This window comes from Esox lucius, chromosome 11 (genome assembly GCF_011004845.1).
Source record: "Esox lucius isolate fEsoLuc1 chromosome 11, fEsoLuc1.pri, whole genome shotgun sequence".
Taxonomy (NCBI): domain Eukaryota; kingdom Metazoa; phylum Chordata; class Actinopteri; order Esociformes; family Esocidae; genus Esox; species Esox lucius.
In genome coordinates this window covers 48,838,934-48,856,858 of record NC_047579.1, presented here as the reverse complement: position 1 = coordinate 48,856,858, position 17,925 = coordinate 48,838,934, and the positions used below count along the sequence as shown (strand labels likewise).

The 17,925-nt window shown below is 42.3% G+C and overlaps 2 protein-coding genes across 4 annotated transcripts in view; one reads left to right on the top strand and one right to left on the bottom strand.

The window, feature by feature from the left end:
• Positions 1-463: 463 nt before the first annotated feature.
• On the bottom strand, positions 464-6,889 carry LOC105025770 (MICAL-like protein 1). 3 transcript variants are annotated; one of them, XM_010896713.3, is made up of 15 exons: positions 6,238-6,889; positions 5,755-5,803; positions 5,519-5,660; positions 4,970-5,064; positions 4,708-4,832; positions 4,135-4,595; positions 3,907-3,949; positions 2,731-3,808; positions 2,353-2,454; positions 2,114-2,258; positions 1,641-1,731; positions 1,467-1,540; positions 1,203-1,317; positions 1,039-1,085; positions 464-936 (listed from the first exon to the last, which is right to left on the bottom strand). In XM_010896713.3, exons 1-15 carry the CDS (start codon positions 6,378-6,380, stop codon positions 815-817), a joined length of 2,832 nt encoding a protein of 943 aa, XP_010895015.2. In that variant the 5' UTR covers positions 6,381-6,889; the 3' UTR covers positions 464-814. The 3 variants fall into 3 exon arrangements, with proteins under 3 accessions (XP_010895015.2, XP_019906227.2, XP_034150958.1); XM_020050668.2 differs by having other exon boundaries at positions 2,353-2,451; XM_034295067.1 differs by lacking the exons at positions 5,519-5,660; positions 5,755-5,803; positions 6,238-6,889 and having other exon boundaries at positions 4,689-4,832; positions 4,970-5,061.
• A 2,952-nt stretch (positions 6,890-9,841) lies between these two features.
• Positions 9,842-17,925, top strand: part of LOC105025772 (ADP-ribosylation factor-binding protein GGA1) — a 14,919-nt gene continuing 6,835 nt past the window's right edge. Inside the window, 13 exon segments of the mRNA XM_010896717.4 lie at positions 9,842-9,910; positions 11,317-11,401; positions 11,622-11,697; positions 11,812-11,910; positions 12,005-12,128; positions 12,210-12,310; positions 12,390-12,438; positions 12,441-12,469; positions 13,502-13,639; positions 13,785-13,866; positions 13,983-14,096; positions 14,340-14,492; positions 14,595-14,668. Coding sequence (XP_010895019.2) covers positions 9,868-9,910; positions 11,317-11,401; positions 11,622-11,697; positions 11,812-11,910; positions 12,005-12,128; positions 12,210-12,310; positions 12,390-12,438; positions 12,441-12,469; positions 13,502-13,639; positions 13,785-13,866; positions 13,983-14,096; positions 14,340-14,492; positions 14,595-14,668 — 1,167 coding nt within the window. The 5' untranslated portion in view covers positions 9,842-9,867.

Below are 17,925 nucleotides of genomic sequence, written 5' to 3'. Positions count from 1 at the left end.
ATTTAATAGCACATTATGAAGGCTATGATCTCTATTTTTAAGCGAGATTATCTACGCTGTTTACACACGTTTGTAAATCGCAAATCATAACCGTAGCAATTGCAATATTTGTCAAAGATATCGCGATTCAATATTTTATCCAAATCGTAAGTTAAATAGTATTTCTCTATCATGATTGTTCCTTGTCCTCTCAATACCCCCCTATTGAGAACCACTTACCAAAACAAATGTAGTATAAGCAAAATGGGATTAATACTTATCAAGGTCCCACTCAGATGTTGAAGTTTTAACAATTGTTCCAAAATACAATTCAAATGCATTCAATAGCTAGAATAGTGTGAATTTCAGTCCCAAAGAAAACACATAGCCTGTGCTATTTTCTTGAAATAGAGCCTAATGTATGTTACATAAAAAAGCATGGTGATCATACAAAGCAGTTTATACAAAGTACAATATTTTATTAAACATACATTTCAAGTTTAACAATGAATGCATTCAAATACAGTATACCCACTGAGGCTTGGCTGACTGCTGGACCAAGTGTATTGTGTGCAAAAAGTGCTGTCTATACTTTGATGTGTGATGTGGATTTTTTTTTCTCACCTGGGACAAAATATCTCTGTATACTGTATGATAGGCTTATTTGATTGTAATTTACTCCACTCCACAGTCTAAGAGTTTCTCCATATCTACCTGTAATCCTCATTAATTCCTCACAATATTACGAGGCATAAGGCTTCGGCTTAAGTTGCATTTGCTTCTAAACAGACCTATTTCTATACCTTCCTAATGGGAAGGTGAGTTTGTCTCTCACTTAGCTCTTCTTCTGAGAGTCTTTGCTCTTAAAGTTTTTTTGACTTAGCATCTTCAGCAGCTTAATGGGCTTGAACTTTGCTCTTAACGTCTTCAGGTCTTTCCCAGCCTCTTTATGGAAATCTGAGAATGTAGAAATTGTGATGCCATGGCAAAATTAGGAACAGTTTGGAAATCTGAGGTGTATGGAGAGAATAAGAAAGAAATATTCTTTAAAATACTCACCTTTCTTCTTAAGCATGTCTGCCAACAGCATATCTTCTTCTTTTTCTCTGAAAAACACATTTGATCAGCAAAATAATAAAAAAAAATTTTTTATGACATTAATCTGAACCAATGCAATTCAGTATTCATGTATGTGTTCTTTAGCAATTTATTTGTCCACACACCTCTGCCTGTCCAGATCCAAACTGTTGACGATCTGGTTCCTCTGTTCAATGATGGTGACGAGCTCCTCCATCAGCTGTTGCTCCCGACTACGATCGACACCACTCCACTCAGACTCTGGGATGATGTGCAGCGGAGGAGATGAGGACAGACCAACAATAAGATAGGTCCGAGAACACCGCATCACATGATAATTGGACGATAATCGCTGAGGAGTTAATGAGGGTAATTTAAAGCAGGGTCATGTGCAAATCGGACACACACACCTGGTTTATTGAGGAGACATCTCAGTTCATATTCCACGTCTGCTTGTCTCTCCTCTAAGTGTTGTTGCTTGGCCCTTGGAGTGCACAGAAATACACGAGGTATATATTGTGTATGTTAAAGGGGACACGCGGGTGCCGTATGTGTGTAATATCATTTCCACTCAGTGGGCTTACATGTATACCAGCTCGGCGTCCCTCCGCACAAGCATGTGTTTCTCGTGTATCAGCGTGAACCAGTCCGCCCACATGTCCTCCTCCTCGTGGTCTGAAGCAAATGGGTAGATAATGTCTTATCAATAAGTATAACTTACAACAAAATGTTCACACATCTTCCACAACTTCCCAGTGTTTCCAGATTTTGGTGAAATAGAAACTTTATTATTCAAAATAGGTGACCTGCAAGTAAACAGAGGCTTCTGGATATTTAGTGAATCAGGTACCTATTCTGTCAAGGTCAGGGATTTTATTGTCCAACTGATATGCTTTGGCCAAAAAATAACCACAGTAAAATTAGTCAACAAGATTATTTGTTTTGTAGTTGAGTTACATAAATAGTTACCTTTTTAAATAAAATAGTAAATTTTCATAATAAGTACAATAGTTAAAACACTGGATATTCCAGTGCCCTGTAAACTAAAGACACGTACAATTACAGACACGCAGGCCATTCTGGAAGTCTCTCAAGTTGTTCTCCATCTGCACTCCTCTTTGCTCCAGCCTGTCCATTCGTTTTCTCACCTCCTCCATCTCCACCTGCAGCTGCTCCCCAGGGACACAGGCGTCGGTCTGCACCTGAGGACGCACACATCTCCATGAGGGCTGTTCGCGACTGGGAGAAAACACTGGGAGACGTGCCAATTTAGTGAACACCGAGAAGTCATCCTACCTTCCTCTTAATGAGGGGGAAGCCATGCCCGGGGGCGGGCTTGGATTTTGAATACTCAGTGAGGGAGACCTTTTGATTGACAGGGTTCTCCTTGCACACCTGCTACAGTGGAGGGGGAAGATGGTGTGGTGACCCTCAACTGCACAATCGCAGTATTCAGTGACACACAGGCTACATGTGGCTGTGTGGAAGATGTCATATGAGAAATCTTAGAATAACATATTGTCATATACTAAATGCATATGTTAATGTCAGAAAATATTTTCAGTGTGAACCTCACTTCTACACAGTATCTTCAAATCACGTGTGTACTTTGTAATTCTATATTGAGGGCAGATTGAACTGTTGAATTTGTGACACTTGGGCATTTGATCTTACCTTACTGCGAGAGATGATGGGTGCCTGGCCAGGGACACTCCTTTCAGGCACACCAGGAAGTGACGGGGGTCTTTGTAAGGAGGAACTGGCTCCCGCACAATTGGTTGACCATGTAGGTGGGGAGTTGCTTTTAGCGCAGGGGAAACTGAGACTATTGGAGATTTCTGGCACGGACACACTCTTGAGCAACGTGAGGCTGTGGGCTATATCTGATTTACGAAGCACACTTGGCTCTCCAGTTACACTGCCTGTGCCGTCCTCTCTGGCTAAACTAGATAGATTAAGTGAACTGTCAGAATCTTCAGAAACACCATATGAACTAGCCTGTTCAGATAAATTACATGTGGTGGACAAACTAATCGCCCCAACTAATGTCCTTAGGCCACCAGATCCAGCTGGGTCAGACACACCCAGTGACCTGGTTGCTTCATGTGGACCGCCGTAAGCTAAGTGAGACACAGTTGTTGTTTCAGCTTCAGTCAAATTAGACAAAACAGGAGAACTAGCTGCTTTGTTGGTTGATCCTCCAGTGTCTGCAAAATGACATGCATCAAGAACGCCAACTGCTTCAGGCATATAAGCTACTCCATCAATATCAGCTGACTCAGATATACCAGTTGAGCTGGTTTCTGCAGCTAGAATGGATACAAGATGTGCACATCCTGTTTTAGCCAAACTGTCTACCTTAGGTGCATCAGTACTTTCCGGCACAATTACAACGTCATCCTCTCCATCAAGATTAGATTTGTCAGCTCTGGATACAGCCTCTGAATTAGCTTGACAATGTGAGCCGGCAGCTTCAGCTAACTGACTGGTACCACACCACGTCTGGCTGGTTGCCATTGGCTGTTCTGGGCATGAAGTGTCGTCATCAGCAGTGACCTCATCTTTATCCTCCAACTCCCCAAAGGGATTCGGAGGGGGTGCTTTTGACCTGTACCAGCTCCCTCTGAGGGAGGGGACAGAACCTGAACGTGGGGGCTTTGGCATTCTAGGAGGTGGGGCAGGGGGTAGCTTCGGCCAAGGCCCTGGCTGGACAAGTTCCAGCCAAGGTGGGGTTTTGGTTTTACAGGGCCCACTGGGTTCAGAAGGTACGGAGATATAAACAGTTATTAGATGTTGCAAATATACTCAAAGTCACACAATCGTTTATCTACGTCTGATGAACAAACTCACCCTTGAAAAGTACTAGGTTTGGTTTTACAATCAACTTGATTACCTGGAGATAGAGGGAGAAATCCAGTGAATATACATTTAAAAAAGGATAAAGTGGACAGTTCTTACTGGACTGATTTGCACTGAAACATTTGGATAACAAAGACATTGTGTACAGAGAAAGTGTAAGTATACTGACATTTCTAAAGTCCAAACTGAGGAGCTGAGTGGATCTTTAGACTTACACACCCAAAACAGATGGACTCTCCGCGGCTTTAGGTGGACAAGTCCTGGGTGCAGGACGAGGAGGGGTGGAGTCAAACACTCGTCTGGGGGCAGCTACTGGCCACACAGGGCTTCCAGAGGCCAAGTCTCTTCCTGGTGTTAGCGTGAGCCCACCAGGATCTGGACTCTCTTCTGCAGTGGGCTGTGGAGGATCAGGTGGCCTGGGCTTCTTGAGTGTGTTGTGGCTTGTCTTTCTCTCATCTCCTTCTGTGTCTGTCTGTCTCCTTCCACAAACAACTGTCTCACCTGAGTCCATTTTCCCAGTAACGTGAGAGACATTGTGGTTTCCCGTGGATTCAGTTTGTTTACCGTAGTCAGGGAAAACATTTTGACTGGCTGTCAAGTGCTGGATGCAGACCAAAGAACCAGCGTCAGTCCCCTCTTTGTAAGACCCTGGTAAGAGAGTGCTGCTGCACACACTGCATCTAAAAGGGAAACACGGGATGACATGAAATGGGCTGAAAGAACAGACTGTACTGTATTTCAGTGTCTTCAGGATAAGGATGAGCTACCGTTACCTTGGGAGCGTTCTGTTACCTGAAGGCAGCTGTGGTGGTAGAGTTTCCCTCTGCAAGATGTCTCTGCACCAGGTGGACATGCTTTGAGCAGGAGGCACAAACACTACATGCACTGCCTTTTTTGGATCGTTCCCCTGTCCTAGACTGTTGAGCAGGGGGAAATAAATAGCAATTGTAATTGCAACACATTTAAGAAGGAGGGGACCAAGATGAGGTTGACATGGATACCTTCAATTAAAATGCTGAAGAACATTTTCTTCATAAGAAATATATGACATTACCTTGGATGGCTTCAAACCTCCAGGACAATCAGGTTGTGGATTAGAGTGACAAAAACTCTCTGCAGCAGATGATGTCTTCAAACTGGCTTGAAAATCTAGAATATTTATTTATAGAATATTTATTGTCCATCCAGGAAGGATGTTTTTCTTTGGCATCACCGCACATTAACATCACAAGCACATACATCCTCATACATTAAAACTATTCACAGACTACTATCACATCAGACAAACCATTCATTACAGACAAACCAAGGACGTAAAATATTTGTTCACAGCCAACCACTGCCTTAGTCTGGATTGATTAAAAACTAAATAAACACATAGCAGCTGAAAATGTTCATTTAAATAGTTGAGATGCGTAGTCCCACTGCACAAGGGATACATGAATGTTTAAATAAGGTTCCTCTTGGCCATGGGCATTCTGTAGCACAGTCATAGTGACACACATTTAGAATAATAACAAATTTGACAGACAAAAATAGGTGAAACCAACAGAGTATGCACAGTTCTTTCCAAAATTTGACTATGACACAATATGCCACACACCATGAGACTTCTTGTTGAAGTAGTAGTAGTAATGGGATAGGTAGGTAATGATGCTTAGCCGGTCGGGCACCTCCGTGGAAACCATGTCAGTAGCATCCAGCAGTGCCGGGATGCCAAGCTTTGACTCTGCAACCTCAAATGCCTGGTAGAAAACCAGGACAGGAAGCAATAATTAAATGTCAGACTGACGTAAGACGGGCATGCACGCAGGTAAAACACCATCAAATGAAACTCACCAGGTGGTTATTTTCATAAACATTATCCTTGGAGAGGGAGTTGAAGTCTCTGGAGCAAAAGAATCATAGAATTATGTGAAATGAAATGATTTGCCATCAAAGACCCTTACATATTCATTCGACCAAAAACAAAGGGGCTGGTATGGGAGAGAAGTGGTTTGATGGACGGATAGGGACGAGGGTAGATTAAGGAGTGTTCACTTAAAGCTTAGGACATGCTGTTGTTTAATGTGTCATGGCAAATCCACTTGGGCAGGATGTAGCTCTGCAAAAGCTACAGATTAGAGGGCTTGCCAGCTGCTCTGGGTCAGCCTAAGGATAGGCAAGGACTGGGTCTTTGAACGGGCAGTATATAGCCTACACACACACACCACAAAGGCTAGTTGGGGCAAGGCTACGGGGTGGGATTGTGTGAGAGGGAGACAGTTGTGGCCCACAATAGGGAGTATTAGCTATTGACTCTAACTTCGTACATATACTTACATTAAATCCGGTCGGTATTTGTGGATTATGGCACAAAAGGCAAGTCCATCTCTGAATGAAGTAGATAAATTCCTGATCTCCACATTGCGGTAGTTTTCGCATGATGTGCGACACCATTCTTGTAAAGCTTTTAATGAGGCCATGATAGAATTTGATAGAGTTCATCCTTCCATGATAAGTTAAAAAAGATAACCACTTCAGCCTTGGTCAAATCCTGGGTCTTCAACGCCATCTAGCACTAACTTAGCCACTTAGCTTGCTGGCAATCTTTCCGAATAAAAACACGTTTTTTTCATAGTTTTCAACCCTATGACTGCTATGTAACTTGCCTCCAAACTATTCCTTCAAATTCTCCATGCGAATTTGCAGATCCCTTTAAGTAAAAATTGCAAGCTATCACTATCGCGGGTTGATTTGCACTCAGTGTTGCCACAGGAATAAATCTGTTCCATATATTTTCGTTCCAGAATTATTTTTATTAAGTAAAAGTTAGCATTACTGTTCCTTTCCCAGACAACGTAGGCAACTACCTGTAACAGAAAGATCGTTGCTGAGGGTCACAAAATTAACACCAAAACAAAACCGTTACTTTCCCGTACCACACCGCAACTGCATTAAACATACAGAAAACAACTTTGTACCGCTAGAGGGTAGAGAAGACTACAGGTGGTTGCTGCATGGTCTACCCAGGTTCAACATTTAATAACGCGTTTATAGGTTGACTAAAAACACCCCTAGTAATTATTAAGAACAGGCAAAATCTGAAAATGTTTAAACTTTTTTCTGGAGTATACGGATCTGTGACATCTGCGAAAAGTAAGACGATGGTTAGATGATTAATTTGGATGCCCAATGACAGTACACACTTATTTAATGCATTTGTAAATCTTTAATAACGTAAGTATTATCATTATTAACCGTTTGTTTATGTCTTTGGTCATCATTCGTTGCTTTTAACAACTGTATTCGTTAATGGTAGTTATCGGAAAGTGTTACACATATTTCAATAAAAGTTGATATAATATGCAATTCTCAGATTATTTAAAAATGATTATTTTCGCTATTGTAAAAACATATACTTTGCTATTGCATAGTCAGCAACTTTTTTGAGATAACCATATACACCTATCAGAAGTAGTCCAAGGCAGGGTCATGGGTGGCCAAGACTCATTGATACACGTGGGGAGTGAAGGCTGGCCTGTGTGGTCCGATCCAACAGATGATCAACTGCAGTTCAAATTGCTGGTACTGATAGAAAGGTGTCAGGACACAATGCATTGTAGTTTGTTGCGTATGGGACTGCGTAGCCGCAGACCAGTCAGGGTGCCCATGCTGACCCCTGTCCACTGCTGAAAGCGCCTACAATGGCCACGTGAGCATCAGAACTGGACCACGGAGCAATGGAAGAAGGTGGGCTGGTCTGATGAATCACATTTCCTTTTACATCACGTGGATGACCGGGTGTGTGTGCGTCACTTACCTGGAGAACACATGGCACCAGGATGCACTATGGGAAGGAGGCAAGCCGGCAGAGGGAGTGTGATGCTTTGGGCAATGTTCTTCTGGAAAACCTTAGGTCCTGAGCATTGTTGCAGACCATGTGCACCTTTTCATGGCAACGGTATTCCCTGATGGCATTGGTCTCTTTCAGCAGGATAATTCGCCCTGCCACAAATCAAAAATGAATCAGGATTGGTTTGAGGAACACAACGAGTTCAAGGTGTTGACTTGGCCTCCAAATTCCCCAGATCTCAATCCAATCAAGCATCTGTGGGATGTGCTGGACAAACAAGTCCAAACCATGGAGGCCCCACCTCGCAACTTACAGGACCTTAAAGGATCTGCTGCTAACTTCTTGGTGCCAGATACCACACCACAGCACACCAGAGGTCTAATAGAGTCAATGACTCGACGGGTCAGGGTTGTTTTGGCAGCAAAAGGGGGACCTACACAATATTAGGCAGGTGGTCATAATATAATGGGTGATCATTGTAATTCCTTTATGGTTGTTCAGTTAATACATTTGGAAAACCAGTTGATTTTAAACTGTTTTGTATTGCATATTTTTTGAATTAGTTAATGAAAATTCACATCTGTAAAGTGTCAGTATGTGAATAACAGCCACTTTTATTCAAAGTGAAATGGAATCCACCTCTGCTGTTGGTAGGGTCATGCTCTTATAGTGTTATACACTGGACCACAACAGTGAATACAATACAAACTGTGAAATAAAACATCATAAAGATAAAGGTGTATAGTATATGATTGCTGACTCCATGGGCATACTACTTGTTATGCATGCAGGTACCCTGTATGTACATTTGTGGTTTTCCCCTCCTGCCATTTCCCCAGGTGTCCCTTATGTTCCTGATTGTGCTCATTGGTGTTTCCCAACTGGTAGTCATGGGTGCATCGCCTGACTGCTGAGGTGGACCAATCAGTGGACACTCCTCCTAATTGCACCACCTGTTCCTTTTTCCATTACCCAATCACATCACACATCCCTGGTTTAAAAACCCAGTCAGTTGGTTCTCCCAGAGAGAGTATTTTGCTTTAAGCCACATGGACATAGACACTCTTGAGATACATACCCTTTTGATAGACAGTCACTTTGTTCATTCATACATCACTTAGTTTAGCATGTCTCATTTTGTCCTGTTTCATGTGAGTATGTATTGCTGTGGTGTTTTGTTTGGTGTTGTCTAGTCAGTTCTTTGCTCTTTAGTCCCAGTGTCCCTGGGGTATGAATATTAAGTTTGGATTGCCATCCCAAGGGTTTTCTCTCCAGGTGCATGAACATTGAGGACATTTCCTCTGGTGTCAATAACAAGATATGGACAAAATCTCAAGACAGGGTTAATGCTAGCAAACTTATGCTTGCTGATTGCATTGTTTTTTCATGATTGTTAAATTTCATTATAGTACACATTTATTGAAACACTTTTTCCCAGCAATGATTGTTAAAGATGTTTTCAGTTATCACACCTGTAATCAAACATGGGATAAATTGGATGAAAATGTCAACTCATGATTCAGTCCAGGCATTTTGCTAATAAAAAAACCATACCTTTAAACCTCATTGTGTGTGTGTGTGTGTGTGTGTGTGTGTGTGTGTGTGTGGCCGTAGCCTAATCTAAGAAAAATATCATACCCCAGTTAACCATGCAATTCCAAGTTGGGTAAATGTATGCAGAGCAACAGGCAAATCAGTTAACCTGGAGGATAGCACCCAAGTAAATATACTCGCTTAGGTCAACATCACCTTGAGACAGTCGGAGGGGTAGAGCGGACAGTGGATGGGGATAGGCTAACGCTCTCAATAGCAAACAGTAAAACAATTCTAATGGAACAATGTGGATTTTAGTAAAATCCTGCATGATGTATTTTAACAGTCCAATAGATTACTCAATATTAGATATTATTTCTGGCAGTGAACAGCACCAAATCTTTGGCTAATTTTGATGGGATCAATGTAGTGATTCGGGACGTTTCTACCACTCCATCTTTCCCGCGCGTTTTCCACCGGGATGGCGGAGTCACATCTTCTAGTTACGAACATTAATGCGTCATAAGCAGCGTACTAGTTTTTCTCGCGAGACTGTTTACTTGGTAAACGGAATTCCCGTAGTGATGGCGGCGCAGCCTGACGCGGAGAGTTTGGAGTCACGTATCAGTAGGTCTTTAAGTTATTCCGGGTGTTCAGAGTTTTTTTTGTAGTATAGATTATTGGAAAAATGAACGTGTCACGGTCGACTAAGATTAAAGCTCACCCAAAATCATGTCGAAACTGGGAGGGACTGTTTACACCTCCTGTAAACACCACGGTATAGCTAACGTTAGCTGTTAGGTTGGACAACTGTAATCTAACGTTAGTAGACGAACTAATGTGTCTATGTAATCAAATATATTTCTAGTTTTACGTAGGTAGAATGCATCAGTCCATTTCTTGCTAGATACTGGCATCAGCCAGGCACCTTTCGTCACTGTGTTGTCTTGTCACTGTCTTTTAGCAGTGACAGTGTCAGGAAGCCTGATGATGCTGTATGACTGCAGAACTGTTTGACATCTACAGCCACAGGACTAATCTGTTTGAAAACTTCTACATTAACATTGATGGTTGACTTTAATCATTTTCATTTAGTTTCATTTAAATTTGGACGAGTTTCTGAAAACATTCTTATTAATGATTTCCGAGTTGTACAAGTTCACTTGGACTAAATGAAAATAAAACTAGGTATATGCTTTTCTCTAGGTCCAAAAGTCTAGGTTTGTAACTCATATCCGTTTGTGTGGTTCTCTGTCTGTATATACAGTTAGGGCCGGAAATATTTGGACACTGACACAGTTTTCATAATTTTGGTGCTGTACGCCACCACAATGGATTTGAAATGAGACAACCAAGATGCAATTGAAGTGCAGAATTTCAGTTTTAATTCAAGGTGTTGTAAGAACAAATATTGTAAGAAACGTACAGGAATTGCAACCATTTTCATACAGTCCCCTTATTTCAGGGGTTCAAGTGTAATTAGAGAAATTAACACAATCACAAATAAAATTTTAATTTGTAATACTTTGTTGAGAATCCTTTGCCGGCAATGAAGTCTGGAACACATGGGCATCACCAAATGCTGCGAATCCTCCTTTGTGATGCTTTGCCAGGCCTTTCCTGCAGCTATCTTCAGTTGTTTGTTCCTGGGTCTTTCTGCCTTAAGTTTTGTCTTCAGCAAGTAAAATGCATGCTCAATCGAGTTGAGGTCTGTTGATTGACTCGACCATTGCAGAATATTCCACTTCTTTGCCTTAATTTGGATGTGAATACCCTCAAATTAAAGCTGAAAGACTGCACCTTAAGCCCATATTCATTCCTGTAACTTGAATACATTTTGGTGACCAGACAAAATTACAAAAACCTGTCAGTGTCCAATTATTTGTAGACCTTACTGTATTTCCTTGACATTGTGAATGTTGCTGTAACACATGGCTCCAACTGTAAAGTAGACCTTGGTCACAACTTGACTTCCCTGTGTAAACAAAAGTAAAATCTATATTTTCCTATTTCCCTACCCTTTCCCATTGCAGACAAGGCTACAAACCCACTGAACAGAGATACAGACTGGGATAGCGTGCAGGCCTTCTGTGACCAACTTAACTATGATTTGGAGGGGTATGTGAAAGCCATTGTGTCATTACGTACCGCACTAAGTCCTCGCTCGCTACTTAGGATTTCTGACACCGACCATCGGTGATATTTAATCAAATGAGAATGTTTAATCAAACAAGACATGGCCTTGTTCAAGTGGGGAGGGGGAATCGCGCATGTACTCCACATAGAAGTCTTACATTTTTGCTGCCAACTTCAGCCCCATCAAACTCCTGCATTTCAGGCCTCAGTTTGCAACCAGGCTACTGGCTCACAAAATCCAGTCACCTCAGGAGTGGGAGGCCATGCAGGCCCTTACGGTGAGTCGTCTGGCAGGTTAGGGGATCATAATCTGGCCGGTGAATTTCCTAATCCGTGTGCGCATCTACATTTCTGTTGAAATGAATAATCATTTGTGACGTGTGGTCAATCAGGTGCTGGAGACGTGTATGAAGAGCTGCGGGCGAAGGTTCCACAGTGAGGTGGGCAAGTTTCGCTTCCTCAACGAGCTTATCAAAGTGGTCTCTCCAAAGGTAATGGTTGGCCCCCGTGTCTAAGCAAGTCAGTGTTGAAATCGGGTGAGCTCCTTGGCTCAGTGTTCTCCTGCATTCCACCACTCCTCCTCAGTACCTGGGTACGCGGGCCCCGGAGCCAGTGAAGAAGAAGGTGTTGGAGCTCATCTATAGTTGGACACTGGGGCTGCCTAATGAGGCGAAGATCGCTGAGGCCTACCATATGCTGAAAAAACAGGGTGAGGTGTTCTACAGTCAGATTAGGATGGTTTAGGACGTTTCTACGGTGACTTTGGTTTATACTGTTTTATTTCATCCAGGCATTGTCAAACAGGATCCAGTTCTTCCAGCTGACCATATCCTGGGGCTGCCCCTTCCTAGACCAAAAAATGCCATATTTGAGGATGAGGAGAAGTCCAAGGTAAGTCATTGTTGAAGAACAGAAGAAAAGGTCCTCTTTTTTTTACTGGCCATTTCGCTAACTGGAAATGTGTTTGTAGACTCTGGCTCGCCTGTTGAACAGCCCCCTTCCTGAGGACCTGAAAGCTGCCACAAACTGATCAAGGAGATGGTAGAGGAGGTGGGAGTCTTTCTGAAACCCATGAAAATGAATTTGTGTGGGTGGGGGTGTGGGTGGGGGTGTGGGTGTGTGGGTGTGTGGGTGTGTGGGTGTGTGGGTGTGTGTGTGGGTGTATATACTCTCTTGGCCAAATATATTGGCAACTTTGCACTTCAAATAACTAATTGTCTTAAACAAAGTATGTTGAAATTGACCAAAATATTTGGTCTCCACAATTGTTTTTCATTTCAGAGAACCTTTTTAGTTTTTTTCGAATGTAAACCAAATTAATGCATATTTGCATAGCAAAGGATTTTAGAATCTCAGCAGTTTTCTTGAAGAAATGGTTGCGTTATTTATATAAAGTGCAAAGGTTCAGTCCATTTAAAATAAAAAAAATGCCACCCTAAAACCCACAGGAGATGTGTTATATAGTTTATTCCCCAAACAATTATAATGCTTTTTTTGATATAAGGGAATAAATCATTCACACACTCATATTATAAATGTATTTACTCCACAATGAAACCTGCTGTTGTGGCACGTAGACAAGAAATGTACCAGCATCTAAGATTGATCAGCCAAAATATTCGACAAATTAGTGTTTTGAAATGGTTCTTAAAGCATTAAAGAAGAAATGTGTTCTCTGTAACATTGTATATTTAATTAATGTCCTTACATTTCTTTAAATCAAAATATCACAGATGATCAAAGGACGTGTGCAGTTTGAACTCGAGTGTAAAAAACACAAAGCATGTGAACAAAACTGTGTGCGCGCTGTTAATACAAATATGCATATGCCATCGCACTGTATCAACTGAAGGAAGGGGGAGGTCTGGTCTATTTTTATCAATATGGTGGCGGATGTGCTTTAGTACTTACTGGAGTGTAAGAGACTTAATGAGAAAATGGGTGCTCTTCCCCTGAGGGGTTGTCACCTTGTCAGAATTCTTTTTTTTTTTATTACTTTCTCTTATTTTGGGGGGAACATTTATATTATCCTCCCCCACTGTCCTGTATTACCTATTTCTGACCTTGGTCTGTCTCTCTCAGGACCGAAAGCGAGCAGAGAAGGTGTCCAAGCGTGTGAACACCATCAAGGAGGTCAACGAAAGTGTCAGCCTTTTAACTCAGCTGCTGGAGGACCACGGCACGACCACCAACCCACACAGCAATGCAGAACTCCTCCAGGTTTGTCACTGAACACCCAGTGGGAGACATCATGCTTCGACAAACCACCGAGACACGTCCCGCACTACCATAACCGCCTCGCCAATGTATGCAGTATATCGTACAAAGCCTTGCATGCAGCCGTTACTTACAGACGTGTGTTTAGGACCTGTACCAGCGCTGTGAAAAGATGAGGCCGACATTGTTCAGACTGGCCAGTGATACAGAGGACAACGATGAGGCCCTAGGTGAGGCTTCACACCCGACTTATTGCAGATCTTAGTGTGTGGGGGTGTATGGTACAGAAGAATAGGCAGCTTGTGTTTAGTGTGTGATTGGTTTTTCTTTGCGTGCGTGTGCGCAGCGGAGATCCTCCAGGCCAACGACAGCCTCGCTCAGGTCATCAACCTGTACAAGCAGCAGGTGAAGGGTGAGGAGGTGAACGGGAACACTATAGCTAATACGCACACGCTCACAGGTGAGTATCAGCAGGGTCAATGAGAGCCCCATAGGACGAGGGACATAGTAGGTTTAGAGAGGTTCCCGAAATTTGTACGAATGACTAGAATGCCTTTATTATTTGTGTGGTATCTTTGGCATGTCATGGTTTTATCGGTAGAGGTCGGACTCACTATCTAGTGTCGGGAAGGCTGGGTCGTATAGATGGAATAAAGATGTGCTCGTTCTGGAGTTCCCATCGCTGTAAACTTCTCTCTTACAGGAAATGGTACAGCTTTGCTTGATTTATCAGGATTGGACTCCTCGGCCCGTTCACCTCCGTCCTACCCAGAACTCCCTTCTTCAACAGGTGGCGTAGACGCGCCCTCTCAGGATTTTAGTGTCAGTCTCCTGGATGATGAGTTAATGTCTCTAGGTAAGGCTGGATTGCTGGCACTGTCATGTCCTCCAAGACATCTGCTACTTTGTTCTTGCATGTCGAGTGTCGTCGTTGTTCACTTCGTGCCGTGTCTCCCAGGTTTGAGTGAGGGGACCCACGTCTTCAACGAGGCATCCCATCTTGGGGACTCTACTGCCTGGGACACTTTCCAGGTGAGGGGGAGAGCTGAACATGTCTCACCGGAGGAAATGAGAGTGGGACACATGCGTTGTGGTCTGCACACAATACACTGTCCCTTTAGCGACTTCTTTTGGCATTTGTGCAGGCTGATTGTAGTTGTTAGCCGCAGGAGCTGTACTTAGGGGACTTGTTTTGGAGGAAGCATGTCTCAGTCTTCGACTAAGCTCAACACGCTCTACGTTGAGCTTCGCTCAACTTGGATCAAGACACATTTAAAATGATTTATGGACATTCCAGAACTGATGTTGTCTGAAGAGCTCCACTCCTGACTCATCTGTTTATTCAACATTCATCTAAGTGTTTGACAGCTGCTTCTAAGTGTCTTTTGGCAAACTGGAGTTGGCATCTTGAACATATATACCTTTATATCTGGCCAAAATCAAACACTTTTGTAATGGCCTTGTCAATGCCCAGATGTGAACCCGCTGGAGTTGTTGTAGCAGGACCTGAAATAAGCAGTTCACGGAGTTAGAAACAGCTTTGTATAAGAGTGGGACAAAGTTCCTCTAGAGCGATGTAACAGAAAGATCCACAACTAGTGTTCTGGTTACTGTCAAAGTAGCTAAAGGTAACACAACAAAGTAGCTAAAGGTTTAATGTCAAAGTAGCTAAAGGTTTCCTGTCACAAATGAACTAATACTGTAGCTTTACTGAATTGTAACCAGTATGATACCACTGTGCCACCAGTAGGACGATTAACACCAATGATAGTGTTTACACCAATGAGGAGATAAAGGATTTCAGAAAGGAAACAAAAATGAGAGCTTCTTGGGAATAGATTAGTAGGCTTGACATTCAGTGAAAATAAGTTACTTTTGCAGCAGATAGAGAATTAGGCTGGAATAAGTAGGCCTACATGTCCACCTCTTGTATTCCACAGGAATATTGGGTTTAATTATAGAATAGGTGTAGGCTGGAGGATATTGGCACGGAGGTAGCTATTGCACAGAGGAGATATTGCACAGAGGAGATATTGCAGAGTGATATTGCCTATGAGGGATGTTCTTTCAGTGCAGAGTTCAGTTCAGTCTGGCATGTACATCTACACTGGCAAATTCATTAAAATATTAAATATATAGTTCCCTCAAAAATGATTTGGATCTTTGCCCATGGTAAAGATAAGCAAGTAAGGCAATGAGAACATTACATTATACATTACTTGTATATGTAAAATGGTTAAAAGTAAAAACTAATTCGTAATACTACTTTGCACCCTCTACTTGCAAAAAAGATGAAAGCACTAAGTGTGTTTGATGAGGTGGGAGAACATAGAAGAGGGTCTGAGACCATTCATGAACGCAGAATCTTTTCAGATCCTTGGTCCTACTTTGTGGAGTCGCCTCTTCAGCTCATTACACAAGCTTTCAGTGTGGTTTAGGTCAGGGGACTGGCATTGCCATTTGAAAAGCTTGATTCTTTGGTCATTAGGATATTTTGTTTAGATCTGGAGGATTGTGGATGTGTAGTAACACACACCAAAATCTGTGTCTTTCAGAAAAACTACTGATTCCAATGAGTCTGGGAGTTGTTACAAAGCTATTTCCAAGCAATTTGAAGTACAACCCCCGATTCCCAAAAAGTTGGGACACTGTAAAATGTAAATAAAACCAGAATGCAATGATGTGCAAATCATTTAAACCCCTATAATCAATAGAAAAGAGTTCAAAGACAACATATCAAATGTTGAAACTGAGACATTTTATTGTTTCTTGAAAAATATATGCCCACTTTGAATTTGATGCTGGCAACACGTTTCAAAAAAGTTGGTCTGGAAAAAAAAAATTGCAAAGAGTTGGAGATCTTATCATCTGCGGTACATAATATGATTAAAAGATTCAGAGTATCTGGATACATGTCTGTATGCAAAGGGACAAGGGCATCAACCAATATTGGATGGCTGAAAACCACTGTCTGTGAACGGAGTACGTTGCTGCATCCACAAATGCAAGTTAAAACTCTACCATGCCAAGAAGACACCATATATAAACAAGATCCAGAACCGCCGCCACTTCTCTGGCCCTGAGCGCAAGATGTATTGAGGCGAAGTGGAAAACTGTTCTTTGGTTTGACGAATCAAAAAATATATTTCGGGGAATCATGGAAGCCGTGTCCTCCAGGCTAAAGAGGAGGGGGCCATCCGGCTTATCAGCGCACAGTTCAAAAGACAGTGTCCGTGACGGTATGGGGGTGCATTAGTGCACATGGCATTGGTGACTTACACTTCTGTGGAAGCGCCATTAATGCTGAACAATAGACTCTGTGCACCAGCGTAGTGACGAACTTCCGCTTTTGTCTAGAAGTCGGTATTGCAGTTTCCGGTTTACTTACTAATACTCATCCGCATTAGTAAACACCTAAACTCACAACAAGATGAGTGATGCTGTTGTACGGGAAAAAAAGAAATATAATGTACGTGACTCATTTAATTTTCAAGGTACAAGTGGGGCATCATTTTAATCAGGAGAATGTCCTCTTTTTAATAAAATATGGCTTGCGCCATTCAATGACTTCAAACGCTAGACTAGAAATAGTCAGAAAATTTGATTTTTATATACTTCCACAAAACGCAGGTTTAAGCGCAATTAATACCATATAGGACCAGATGTTTACTTCCTATGCCAGTTGTTATTTTTCAGTTTCATTGTGAAATGAGGTTACAGTAGTAAAATAGGAGGAGCCCTGTTTTGGTACTTTTTTGAGGCTAGGAAATTTTAAGCTTCATTCAGGTTAGAAGAGGCTGAACGAAGGTTTGTTTCAATTCACTTGCTATGGGGACGCGCTAGCGTTCCATCTCAGCCAGCGGTCTTTTTGCCGTTTTTGAGGCTAGGGTGAATTTTTATGCGTTCCATTGTCCTGCCTAATACTACACTAAAAAGGAACACGTCGCTAACTATCTTAGCCGATAGCCGGCCGGCACACCACAGTAAACTACTTACCCTCGCAGATAACTCGATACGTAGAGTTTGAATCCCTTGTTCCGCTTGCTTGTTGGAGCAGGGGACCAGGCATCAACAATTCGATGGACATCACTAATGCTTATTTTAGGCAGGTCTTGGAGACATCTACTAAAAACTGACATTTTGGGCGACGCGGGTAATCGCCTTAAGTAAACCCGGAAAATGATATGCCGACATCTGGCTAAAGCGGAAGTTCGTCCATACGCTTGTGCACAGAGCCTATATATCCAGGTTTTGGAGCAACATATGCTGCCGTCAAGACAACGTCTTTT